This window comes from Chiloscyllium plagiosum, chromosome 24 (assembly GCF_004010195.1).
Source record: "Chiloscyllium plagiosum isolate BGI_BamShark_2017 chromosome 24, ASM401019v2, whole genome shotgun sequence".
NCBI classification, from domain to species: domain Eukaryota; kingdom Metazoa; phylum Chordata; class Chondrichthyes; order Orectolobiformes; family Hemiscylliidae; genus Chiloscyllium; species Chiloscyllium plagiosum.
In genome coordinates, this window is record NC_057733.1 from 43,062,603 (window position 1) to 43,076,931 (window position 14,329).

The 14,329-nt window shown below is 40.8% G+C and overlaps 1 protein-coding gene across 1 annotated transcript in view; it reads left to right on the forward strand.

Annotated features, from left to right (window-relative positions):
- Positions 1-14,329, forward strand: part of LOC122562216 (dynein axonemal heavy chain 17-like) — a 464,703-nt gene that overhangs the window by 228,510 nt on the left and 221,864 nt on the right. The window contains exons 37-38 of the mRNA XM_043714924.1: positions 6,288-6,392; positions 10,217-10,374. Of these exons, the coding sequence (XP_043570859.1) occupies positions 6,288-6,392; positions 10,217-10,374 (263 nt within the window). The remainder of the gene's footprint in view (positions 1-6,287; positions 6,393-10,216; positions 10,375-14,329) is intronic.

The window sequence follows — 14,329 nt, forward strand, 5'->3', positions numbered from 1 at the left end:
TCCCAGGTGGGCAGATGCCTTAGAAAGGAAAAATTTGTTTCAGGCAATCTAAATGACCTACTTGGGCAGAGTCAACAAGACTAGGTTATACCCATTGGAAGATTAAGTGAAGGCAATCAAAGGTGCCCCAACTCCCATGTCTGAATCCATATTATCGATCTTAAGAGATTGAATTTCCAGTGTTGAGAGTATTAAAACAAAGAGCTCATGAAAAGAGTTTAAATCTATTCTTGGATCCACCTTAATTTCAGCTAAGGAACTTGCAAGTCTAGATTTTCATGACTGAATTTGAGATCGCTGGCTCTTTGTCCCAATGCTTTATTTATTTTTAGGATATCTAACTCTCACCATTCATACCTTATCACCCACTACCCCCATTCTAAGCCTAATTTAAAAGCCAGTTCATTCCCACCCACTCCCATGGCCTCTGTTACCAACTCATGTCCAAACAGCTTTGTCGCCCATATGAAATGTTACTGCTGACTCATGTCCACCCTCACAACCCAAATGATCCTTTAACTGATTCAAAAACACACCAACCCATGCCTTCCATCAATCCCAAAGGATTTTAATAGTCCCTGCCAGATTAATGCCAACTAAATACCTTGCTCACCCATATGGCCTCCTATGGCTTCATACTAAGCTAATATCAAGTTATCCCAAACCATGCATTTTTCATCCATCCCATGGCCATTTGTAGCCATTTTATCCCAACCCACTCATCAAGTTTTGACCTGAGACCTTCCAGGCCAACTAATCCAGCAACCACCAGGCGCAAAGCCTAGGGGCCTTTGTGAGATTAAATGGATTAAAGATGTAATTGTCTACTACAGCCTTCTCTATAAAACAAAATGCTCCCATTCATGGAAATGCACTCAAAATATTTAAATATTCTCAAGTGTATAAAAATAATTTTCTATTCATCATTCCATATCATAGACGGGTAATCATTTAGTAACTCTTTAAATTATCTCTCAAACTTTAAATTAAAACTAGCCCCTCTTCCACCCCTCTCTACTGCCTCACCCCCACCCCCTCATTCCTTATAATTACATCATCAATTTGTTGAAAGCAAATATGCATTCATAAAGATCTTTTAGACAAATATCAGAAAACAACTATTTCAATTGATACAACAGAATCTTTTCAACTTTCTCTGAAAGAGAATGACTTTGATTTATTCTTTAAGGGCTGGCCATTTGACTTACTTAACATCAAAGCAGTTCTATGTATCTTTTGGACCTATCAAGAACCTTTGTATATGTATATATTCATGACTCCGACAATGTGGGTTGGATTTCTTGCAACAGCAAAAGATGGATCTTTTTAAGTACAGCACACAGTACTGCCAAAAATTGAGATAGGACAGCAATATCCATATCTGGCCAACATTTCTAAAGGTCCATAGAATATGCATGATTAGTGAAAAATCCAGCTTGAAATTGAAGGGATGCTGTGAGACCTTCAAACAACCTTTGAAGGTATTCTCAGATTATCCCTGGATTTCCATATTTGTACAGCACACAGTGTTATCACCCAATCAGCCCAATCGGCCCAATGGATCTTCTCTCGTCCTACTGATGCTGTCAGACGATAACAGGAAATCACTCATCAAAACGATTGATTGCTATTAAAGAAACATTTGAAAGGGAAAATTGCAGTTAGATTAGATTAGATTACTCACAGTGTGGAAACAGGCCCTTCGGCTCAACAAGTCCACACCGCCCCGCCGAAGCACAACCCATCCATACCCCTACATGTACCCCTTACCTAACACTACGGGCAATTTAGCATGGCCAATTCACCTGACCTGCACATCTTTAGACTGTGGGAGGAAACCGGAGCACCCGGAGGAAACCCACGCAGACATAGGGAGAACGTGCAAACTCCACACAGTCAGTCGCCTGAGGCGGGAATTGAACCCAGGTCTCTGGCGCTGTGAGGCAGCAGCGCTAACCACTGTGCCACCATGCCACCCATGTTTTTGACAAGTGTTTTTTTTTAACCAATATAAAAACACAGCTGGTTTATCTAACATCATAATGTTTCCATGAATAACGGAAAATGGTGAAGAGCTACGCATAGTATTGTTGCCCAAATGTGATGAAAACATATTGAAGTGTTGACAGTTTATTGGGCTCTGTAGCATTTTAGTCTAACGTGTTAATTGGGAAGCTGATTTGAATTGTTAAGTTAGCTCACTCAACTCTCACTCAATAGTTCACAATAACACCCAAAGATACGTTCTCACCCTCTACTGTAAGACCATTAGACTTGGGGCAAAAATTAGGCCATTCAGAACATTGAGTCTGCTCTGCCATTCAGTTATGGCTGATAAATTTCTCAATCCCATTCTCCTACTTTCTCCCCGTAATCCTTGATCACATTGATACTCCAAAACCTATTTATCTCAGTCTTAAACATACTCAATGACTTGGCCTCCACAGCCTTCTGTGACAATGAATTCTATAGACTCCCCATTCCCTGGCTGAAGAAGTTCCTCTTTATCTCTGTCCTAAAAGGTCTTCCCTTGACTCAAAGGCTATGTACCCCGGTCCTAGTCTCTCCTACAAATGAAAACATCTTCCCAACGTCTACTCTGTCCAGGCCATTCAGTATTCTGTAAGGTTCAATTAGATCCCTCCCTCATCCTTCTAAACTCCATTGAGTATAAACCCAGAGTCCTCAAACATTCCTCATGTTAAGCTGTAAGTTCCTGGGACCATTCTTGTGCATCTCTTCTGAACACGGTCCAGAGTCTGTACATCCTTCCTAAGATATTGAGCCAAAATCTGCAGACAGTACTCCAAATGTGGTCTGATCAGAGCCTTTTAGAGCCCCAGAAGTACATCCCTGCTTTTATGTTCAAGTCCTTTCAAAATAAATGCATTATTGCATTTGCCTTCCTAAATAATGACTCAACCTGGATGTTTACCTTGAGAGAATCCTGGACCAGAATTCCCAAGTCTCTTTGCACTTCAGACTTCTGAATTTTCTCCATATTTAGAAAATAGTCCATGCCTCTATTCTTCTTACCGAAGTGCATGACCTCACACTTTCCTACATTGTATTCCACCTGCCACTTCTTTGCCCACTCTCCTAACCTTTTCAAATCCTTCTGCAACCTCCTCACCAGCTCAATGCCACCTGCCCCTCTGCTTATCTTTGTATCATCTGCAAATTTAGCCAGAATGCCCTCAGTTGATTCATCTAGATTGTTAATGTACAAGGGGAAAAGTGGTCACAACACAAAGCCTTGCGGAACACCACTTGTCACTGGCTGCCATCCTCAGAAGGACCCTTTTATCCCCAGTATATGCTTTCTGCCAGACAGCCAACCTTCTATTCATGGTGGCACCTTGCCTCTAACATGATGGGCCCTTATCTTATTCAGTCGTCTCCTGTACAGCACCTTGTCAAAGGTCTTCTTGAAGTCCAGGTAGATAACATCCATAGGCTTTCCTTGGTCTAACCTGCTCATTCTGGCAGATTTGTCAGGCATGACCTCCCCATGATGAAACCATGCTGACTTTGCCCTATTTTACATGCACTTCCAAGTATTCAGAAATCTCATCCTTCACAATGGATTCCAGGATCTTACCCACCACTGAGATTGGGCTAATCGGTGTGAATTTTCTGTGTTTTACCTTACTCCCTTTTTAAACAGAGATGTCACATTAGCAATTTTCCAGTCTTCTGGAACCGTTCCTGATTCTAGTGATTCCTGATAGATCACCACTAATGTCTCTACTATCTCTCTACTATCTCTTCAGCTATCTCCCTGAGAATTCTGGCATGTAGTCCATCTGGTCCAGGTGATTTATCCACCTTCAGGCCATTCAGTTTTTCTAGCACCTTCTCCTTGGTGATGGCCACCATACTCAGCTCTTCCCCCTCATTCTTTTGAATTTTTGGGATACTATTGTGTCTTTACCGTGAAGACTGATGCAAAGTGATTATTCAGTTCCTTGGCCACTTCCTTGTTCCCCACTACTATCTCTCCAGCATCATTTTCCAATGGTCCAATGTGTACTTTTGCCTCTCTTTTATCCTTTAAATATCTAAGGAAACATACAGCCTTCATTTATATTACTGGCTACTTTGCCCTCATATTTAATCTTCTTCCTCCTTTTTTCTTTTTTTGTTGTCCTCTGTTGGTCTTTGTTAGCTTCGCAATCCTCTGGCTTCCCACTGCCCTTCACAGATTATATGTTTCTCTTTTGCCTTTATGCTATCACTGACTTCCTTCCTCAGCCATAGTTGCCTCATCCTCCCTGTAACGTGCTTCTTTTTTGCCTTGGGATGAATCTGTGCTGGGTCTGCAGAATTACTCCTGTACACCCACGACTGTGTTGCCAAATTCTGCACAAACACCATCTACATTTTTGTTAATGAAACCACCGTGTAGAATGGATATCAAACAACCATGAGTTAGAATACAGAATGGTGATAGAGAGCTTGATGACGTGCAAAGATAACAACTTCCCTCTCAATGTCAGAAAAACAAAAGAACTGATCATTGTCTTCAGAAAGAAAGGAGGAGAACACACTCTCATCTGCATCAACAGAGCAGAGGTTGAGAGGGTTGACAGCGTCAAATTCCTAGGTGTGATGATAACAACAATGTTTCCTGGACTTCCCACATAGATGTGATGATTAAGAAGGCACAACAATGTCTCTTCTTCCTCAGGTGGCTCAGGAAATTTGGCATGTCCACAAGGACCCTCACCATCTTTTACAGATGCACCATAGAAAGCATACTATCCGATACATAACTGCCCTGGTATGGTGACTGCTCTGCCCAGGACTGTAAAAAAACTACAGAAAGTGGTCTGCAGTCCCAGACCATCACGGAAGCCAACCTCTCATTGCCATGGAAAGGCTGCCAACATTATCTGAGACCTTTCCCACCCTGGTAATTCCCTCCTTCAACCTCTTCCATCAGGCAGAAGATACAGAAGCTTGAACACATGCACCAATAGTTTCAAGGACAGCTTCTTTTCTGCTGTTATTAGATTGATGAATGGACTCTCTAACTTCAAATAATGATCTTGCCTCGTGTACATCTTGTGCATTGTAACCAGTATGCCTCACTCTGTTCTGTATGACCTTGCTTACTATGATCTGTACTACTCACAAACAAAGCTTTTCAATGTACTTAGGTACATGTGACAATAAATTAAATCAAATCAGCAGGATGGTTGGTGTGACATGCAGGATGATGCCAACAGTGTTAATTTCCACATTGGTTGAGGTTATTTTGAAAGTTCTGCCTTCTCAACTCTGCTCCTTGCTTGAAGTATGGTAATCCTCAATTTAAACTCATAGAATCCCGACAGTGTGGAAACGTGCCCTTTGGACCAGCAAGTCCACACCAATCCTTTGAAGAGCATCCCACCCAGACCCATTCCCCTATCACTCTACGTTTACCCCTAACCTGCACATCCCTGAACACTATGGGCAATTTAGCATGGCTAATTCAGATAACCTATGCATCTTTGGACTGTGGAAGGAAACTGGAGCATCTGGAGGAAGCCCACACAGACACAGGGAATGTGCAAACTCCACACAGACAGTCACCCAAAGTTAGAATTGAACCTGGGTCCCTGGCACTGTGAGGCAGCAGTGCTAATCACTGAGCCACCAACTCCCCTAACTCACCGCAATACATCTTTCTTTAACGAGATAGCTGCTCCATGATCCTCTATGACTATAGCTCCCAGTCCTAGTGTGGACCTATGATCCTCCAGGGCTACGGTGACTTTACCTTTACAGTTTTCTCTAACAATTGCAACATTTCTCATGCTGAAAAATGAAAGCAAGAAATTGTTTAGAAGAAAGTTGATGCAGCAATGGAAAATATAATATAAGAAGAATATGTTTACTAGCAGCCTTCAAAGCAGCTGATATTTTATCCATAAACAATGTTCATTGTTACTCAAAGTATTTGTAATGCTTATGACTCTTAAAATTCAATTCAACTAACTGTACACACTTCAATATGTTTTCATAACATTAGAGTAAGAATTCTGTGCATATCTCACCATTTCTACACTTATTCCCTATATAAATGAAATGGGAAAGGAGCTTTAAAACAATGAAATGAAAATAAGATTGAACTTTATTATGAGTAGGAAGTTAAATTATTTGGACTTTAACAGAGGTTTTGAATAACGTATATTTTCATCTTTGATATTTAACATATTTGTTCCTTAAGAATAGCATCTATGTTTTTACTTTTCAAAGTATGTTAACAGTTATAGAAGTGATCTCTCTTCACCATGTAGTCCTGTGGGAATATCTACAAAGGTCTGGCACAAAGTGGAGCTTGGGGCTGCTTTGATGAATTCAACAGGATCTCCGTAGAGGTTTTGTCAGTGATTGCTGTGCAGGTAATTTTTAAAATGTTTAAATTTTTTAAATCATACTTTCCCGATTGAAGACATTTACTTTGTTCAAAATTCAAAGTAAGTGTACTCCAATTTATGGAAAATCACTGTTACACATTTTAGATTAGATTACCTATAGTGTGGAAACAGGCCATTTGGCTCAACAAATCCACACCAACCCTCCAAAGAGTAACGCACCCAGACCCATTTCCCTCTGATTAATATACCTAAACCGATGGGCAATTTAGCATGGCCAGTTCTCCTGTCCTGCACATCTTTGGACTGCAGGAGGAAACCCACGCAGACACAGAGAGAATGTGCAAACTCCACACAGACAGTTACCTGAGGCTGGACTCAAAGCCAGGTGCCGTGGTGCTAACCCACTGAACCACCATGCCGCCTGCTTTGACAGTAAGGGCATAATTTGATTCTCTGCTCCGAGGTGGATTGGAATGTGGAGTGGGGATGGTGAGGTTTTGGGGGTATGGGGTGGGGAGGGTGGGAGGAGTGTGGAGGTGTGGGGTGAGGGTGTTGGTGTTCTGTTTAATTTGGTGGACACATGCATGGTGAAGATGCTGCCACCAATTAAGTCCCAATTTGGAATGTTCAAGAGTGGCCGTCCTAACCAGAGTCAATTGAGGCCCTCAAAGGGCACAGTGGGATCATACTACTGCTAGAATTGTAATACTGCCTGGACCACATCCTTGTAGAAAAGTAAACCTTTCTCCATTAGGAGATATTGGAACCATTAGAAAGGGGAAATTAATTTTTTTATAAAAAGTGTAATCGAATTCCTATCTTAGATTCTTGAAAAGTGAATTTGCAGCTTTCTTTGCTAACATAGAGACATAGAGATGGAAACACCACAGCTATGTTATTTTAACCCAATTTATGGAGTCAAAATTAGAAAATCAGCTTCCTTTATAAAGGCCAGACAAATGTTGCGCTTAAGTTAAACAATTTCTAATAGGTCAAATTATTTGCTGGATCATTATGCTGTCATTTATTTGCACCACTCTTCAGTGAGTATATTTTCTATGGACCCCAACTTCTGCGAGAATTTCTTCTACTTTAGAAGGGATAGAAATTAGAAGTCCACAACCTTCACTGCATGAATTTCACAGAATTCCTCAATTTTAAATAACTCCGATGCAAAGGAACAGATGGGATAAAAATATAGATTTCTGAGAGCCACAAGGTTTACTGAACCTGATCCCAATGACTCTCCACTGAGATGAATTGAGATGGAGGCCTGGATTCCTTTACAGCACTGTAGATGTAACCTCCTAGTTGCAAAATTGTGAAGTTGCTCTTGAAAATCCACAAGCTTTTATTGTGAGCATAAGTACAGCGATTAGTCCTGTTGGGAGCCTCTGTTCTTGGCAGCTCAAAGGAGAATTAGGGGAGAGGTTCCTTAATTTCAGTATTACCCTGACAGATTATGAAGGTGGAGGCAGTTGATATGCAGTATGAATCAGCCTCAGAGTATTTCTAACATTTAAATTGCCTCTTGGTCCTATTTTAAGGTTCTTCGAGTCATAAGTTGCCTATGCCTTTTGTAGGGTGGGCTAGGAACCAATCCTGAAACTCCCAAGTAGATTTGACTTCCATTTGCCAGAAAACCAGGTTACATTCTTCTATTCGGCATATCAGATCAATAGCAATGGAATGTTGAACAGGATTGAAGAAATGCAGCAACAAGAAAAGGCATTTAGCCCTTTGCACCTGTTCTGCCATTCAACAAGATCATGGTTGATCTCCAATTCAATCTACAATACAATGTCATTCCCCATATCTCTTGCTACCATTTGCCAACAAAATTATCAATCGCAAGTTTGAATGATCAAATAACTTGCATCAATTATAAGTTGCAGAAGCAAACTCCAAACACCATACCTTTAGTGGGGGATTTTACACAGCCCAAAGTGCCTAAATTCACCATGTGGAGTGATTGAGTTAGGCAGGAACTGAAGTTTTGATATCCTTAATGAGAGTTGAGATTAAGTCAGCTACATGTTTGTAGTGTGTTGAATCTCATGCCAGCCTGTGGCAAGTTCTTACATATGCACGCCATGAATACTGATTAGCATAAAGGCTTTCATTATTGTATCATACCATCAAGATGAAATCAAGAGATGAGAAAATTATTGCACTCTGTTTATGCTCATTTATTGATGGCATGCATTAGTCAGCATTGGAGTTTAAGATCAGTGGTTTTCTATGTTGCATTTGGTGGGACAAGAAAGTGGAGTTGGAGACTGGCAGCTTGCATAAAGGTTTGGTTAAGCAGTGAATGGGCTGTGAGGTATGTGGAGTGAGGTGAGGAGAGTTGAGTGGAAGAGGGAAGTGCCTAGCATCCCTGATATGGTGGACAGGTGATTGGTGACGATAGTCACTCAAGAAGAAAACTGACTGGCCTAAAGCAGGGGCCAGTACAGTCCTCATCTGGATCCTTCCAAATGTATTCTCTGGGAGAAGGAATTTTCACAGTCATGGGCTGTGGTTGATTTGTAATAGAGGCAGGACCAGTCAGAGAAATCTTGCAGTATAGTCCATGGAATTGAGCTATAACTTTCAGAATGTCACAAGGAGGGTTGAGAGTGAAACAGCAGTGCTAACAAAGATGGGTGCAGCCTCAATTAAGGAGGGGAGGTATAGTATTTCCAATCAAATGGTAATAGGATCCAGTATAATGGGGAATGTTGAAGAATTTGGGGAAAAAAAAGCCAAAGTGATCTGCTGAAAATTGAGGATGATTTTGAGAAATAAAGATGACATGAGGAGGGTGCAGGGTAATGGCTGCCTATTCCTGAAAATTTTCAGAAGCTCATGTGCTGTTGAGATTAGGGACCAAAGTGGAAAGAAACAGTATACAGAGGAACCTTGATTATCCGAACATCGATTATCCAAATTTCGGATTATCTGAACAAGATCGCAAAGTATCGATGCTTGGCTAAACTGTGTTATCCGAGCATTCGATTATCCGAACAAAATACTTCCCACTTGTGTCATTTGGATAATCAAGGTTGCTCTGTATGGTGGGTGGCTTGTGAAAAATGGAAGGAGTTGTAAACGTCACTGCACATCAATTCTGTTGGTGAAATCAATGGGGATACATGATTACAGAGTACTATCTGCCTTCTTTGCACAGATTATGGCTGGAAAGCCTATGGTTCTCATACTTTAACATTCCTGCAATCTCAAGACGAGAGGTTACGACAATGATCAATTTTATTTTAAGCTGCTTCTTGATATTACTTGGAGTGAATTCAATTGACTGAAATCTGGCAACTGCAATGCTGGGGTCCTCAGTAAAATGCCAAGAGGAATCATTAGCTGAACAAATGTAGTTGGAGATGGATGCAAATATATCTTTGCATTGATGCGCTGGGTTCACCTATTATTTAAGTCACTACCTCCTGTTAGTGGTTTCACTGCTCATCACCATTCACAACTAGATATGGTCGGACTGTGACATTTTTATCTGATCCATTGGTTATGGGATTGCTTGGCCTTGTCTATAACATATTGGATATGCTGTTTAACATACAAGTAGTCGTGTGTAATAGCTTCACGAAATTGACACCTCATCTTTTTAGTTAGGTCTGGTGATGCTTGTGGCTTTCATCCTAACTCTTCGTTGAATATGTAAAGAGAAAGATAATTGAAAAGATGTAATAAGGTTTTAAATAGATTACTTTTCAGACCACTGACTTTTCGTCAATGTCATCAGCCTCAAATGGTAACTTGGTTTCCTGGATGTTGCTTTTCAGTTTTTTCTGCTGTTATTTTAGATTTATAATTTGTGCAGTATTTTGCTTTTGCAGGTGAAATGTATACAGGATGCAATACGTGACAAGAAAAAGCAATTTAATTTTCTTGGAGAAAATATTGTTCTTATCCCTACTGTTGGCATTTTCATCACAATGAACCCAGGTTATGCAGGGCGTACAGAACTTCCAGAAAATCTGAAGGCATTATTCCGGTACTGTAACTGATTATTTAGTTTAAATATTGTTCTGTAGATTTGCTGTATATTAAAAATATGTCTATTATATATGTGCAATTTATTAATATCAGAATTTGGGTGATCAAAAATGATAGCTGTTGTAGAATTTCCAAAATCATTTTATCTGCTACTCTGATGATGTTTTAATAGAACTTTGCCTTTTTTGCCTAAGTAAATGAGGTATTATGCTTCATTGACATACTATCACTTTGTGCTGTATTGTCCTTTTTCTGTCAGTAACTGAAGCTTTATAATTTGCAGCATAAAGTTTTAAACAAAACAATAGATTCAAAACTACATATCCCAGCACATCATAATGTCCATGAAACTGATTTTTGATTCATTCCTATTTTCAATACAATTAAAATCATTTCATTTCAAAATCCCAGTCCAGCCCAAATGCCAGGTTTTGAACTCTGTAATAGGCAATACTATGACATAATTTTATAAGTCCTTTCAAATTGGCTTCAGTAGCAGGAGAAGGTGCGTAAAATCAGAATGGAAGACAACAGACTGGGATTCAACATCTTAATGTTGTTTCCCCATATCACTGACAGCAGCCAGCATGGAGGGCGGACCTTACACGTCAATACAGCCAGTGTATAATTGAGGCAATTAATGGGCTTATTAACAGCAAGTTTACAATGAATTTTCATCTTTTTTAGCAGCACCTGTGATTCACAGAGATGTAGATCCTTGACTCATAAGAGGTGAAGGCAAGCAAGTGGGAGCTCAACTATTGAAAGTACCAGCATGATGTGCAGGGAAGAACTTGGACAGCAATAAATGGAGTCAGGGTTGAACTTTAGGGGTGGATACCATGCTAGCACTTGAGGATATTGTTATCATTAAGATAGTATCATTTGAGCAATAAGAATGGATGAGGAAAAAGTCATTCTCCAATTTCACATAACCTTCCCACCCATTACCCCGACCTCCATTCTACCAACCGTGGGGAAGCACGGTGGCTCAGTGGTTAGCACTGATGCCTCACAGCGCCATGGACCCAGGTTCAATTCCCACCTCGGGCAACTGTCTGTGTGGAGTTTGCACATTCTCCCCGTGTCTGCGTGGATTTCCTCTGGGTGCTCCGGTTTCCTCCCACAGTCCAAAGATGTGGAGGTTAGGTGAATTGGACGTGCTAAATTGCCCATAGTGTTAGGTGCATTAGTCAGGGGTGAATGTAGGGGAATGGGTTTTGGTGGGTTGCTCTTCGGAGGGTCAATGTGGACTTGTTGGGCCAAAGGGCCTGTTTCCACACTGTAAGTAATCTAATCTAAACCAACCCTTCCTTCCAGCTACAACCTGCACATCGACCAACCAGGTTGTACCCACCACCACCACTACCTCACCATTCTGCATTTCTCTCCACCCAAAACTCTCCCCCTCCCACCTTTTATCTGCAGCTCCCCCTGTCCCCACCTCCATTCCTGAAGAAGTGTTATACCCAAAACGTTGACTTCTCCACCTCCTGATGCTCCCTGGCTTGTTGTATTCTTCCAGCCTCCTTTTCGTCCATTTGTATAGAAGGATTACATATGATGAGAGGCAATCTGCCACAGATTTCATTCACTCAGGCTTCAGGGCCTCCTTTGAGAAGAAACAGCAGGGAGGGAGAGAGGCTCAGGCACAGGAAGCGGGAATTTTTAGGCAACCCTGGAACAACCGTTGGGATTGCCTTATACACAGGAAAAGGGAACAGAACATCAAAGGAACAGTATCCTTCATGGAGATGAAACAATTCTCATGAGTATCCACCATCTGAGGCTCATTCATCTGCAAATATCTGTGTAGCAGTGTTTCTGCAGACTGCTTCTCCAGGGAAGCCATGTCATCCATGTGCCAGGGTACAGGGTGAGCATGACCCCTGGGAATTGGTGGGTAGCCAATACCAATTACATTGAAGGCCACAGTGGCACTGAGCTTCTATGCTTCTGGATCTTTCTGATGGTCCACTAGACTCTTGTCGGGTCTTGTAGTCTTTGATGCATTGATGCATCCAGTTGGTGACTAATGACCTTTACAAGGAGGTAATTGACAATGGTCATTAGTGCACTGCTCAAAACGGTCAAGCTGAGATATTCATCAGGTTCAGAACCATTGTTAATTTCCACAAGTGTAGGGTTTGATCGATAGCACACATGTGGCTTGCAAAGTTCCCACAGATAAGTTATCCACCTTTATCAGTTATATAATGTATAACTGATCTTTTTGATTTTATTTGTTATTGTCACCTGTACCTAAGTACAGTGAATAGTTAGTTTTGCGTGCAGTACAAGTAGATCATAAAAGACACAGATCATAGGGTGACTGAAAAGAGGGAGGAATACAAAGTTATGGCTGCAAAGAAGATGTACAAAACATAAAATCCACATTAGATTTGAAATTGAGAGTCCATTCAGAAGTCTAATAACAGCAAGGAAGAATCTGTTCTTGAATCTGTTGGTATGTGTGCTTATTCTTTTGTATATTCTGGCTGATGGAAGAGATTGGACGAGATTATAACTGGGATGGCACATGTTGATGTTGGCTGCCTTTCCAAGGCAGCAAGAAGTATAGATGGAGTCAGTGGATTGAAGGTTGGTTTATGTGGTGGACTGGGCTGTGTTTCTTATGGTCCTGGGTAGAGTAGTTGCCGTACCAAGCCATGATGTGCATCCAGATAGAATGGTTTCTATTGTTGGTGAGAGTCCTTATGGACATGCTGAATTACCTTATGCTCCTGAGGAGAAGAGACATTGTTGTGCCTTCTTGCCATCACATCAATCTCTAGACTGCCTCCATTGCCATTTTATCTTTTCTTAGATGAAGGTTCCAAGACTATTCACAATATTCCAGCTGTGGTCTGAATGGTGCTTTGCCTAGTTTTAGTAAACCTCCCTACTTTTAAACTTCCTTCCCTTTGAAGCATTCCATTTCATTTGCCTTCCCTATTACCCATTAAAAATGGATGGTAGCTTTTTTGATTCATGGATGAAGACTCCAAAATCCCTTTGTTTTGTAGCTTGGTCCTGTCTTTCTCTATTTGAATAATGTTCAGTTCCTCAATTCTTCCGGCAAAGTGCATTATTATACATTTCTCTACGTTGTATTCCATCTGACATGTTTTTGTCCATTTTCTTAACTTGTTTATGTCCCTCTAAAGGCTCTTTGTCATCCTCAATACTTGCCTTCCCACCTATTTTTGTTTTATCTGCAAACCTGGCTATAGTATAAGTATCCTTTATCTGAAATTCCAAAATCCAAAAAGCTCTGAAATCCAAAGCTCTCTTTGTAAAGTTTTTTTTTTCTCCATAACAAGGTTGTTTGGCCTGCAAACAGTTAACCCAACTCCACACCCACTCAACCCATGTCACTCAGACATGATGTGGTGGCATGGCCCAGCACTGGAAAGCGTCAAATCTGTCTCAGTGCTCATAATAATCACACATGTGTCTGTTTCTCGATAAGTTTTTTTTATTTCACTGTGAAAATACCATTTATTCCAAAATCTGAAAAAATCCAAAATCCGAAAACCAGCTGGCCCTGAGGGTTTTGGATAAAGGATTGTGCACCTGTATATTCACTTTTCTCACCCAAGCAATTAATATACAGAACAACTTCAGTTATCCAGACCAGACAGCGGGGAGTATTTTGTTAGGATAGCTGATTGTTCGGATAACGGATCTGATCATAAACAAAGGAAGCATTTATGGGATCTTGAGATCTTGTTCCGATAATCCGACATTTAGATAATTGATGTTCAGATAACTGAGGTTGTTCTGGATATTGCAAATAACTGTGGCCCCAGTGTTGATCCCTGCAGCATACCACTAGCTACAGGTTGCCTCCATGAAAATACCCCTTATGTCAATCATCTCTCTCCGATTAGTGAATCAATACATTACCCATGCTAATATACTGCTATGAGTTCTTATCTTATTAAGTTGGC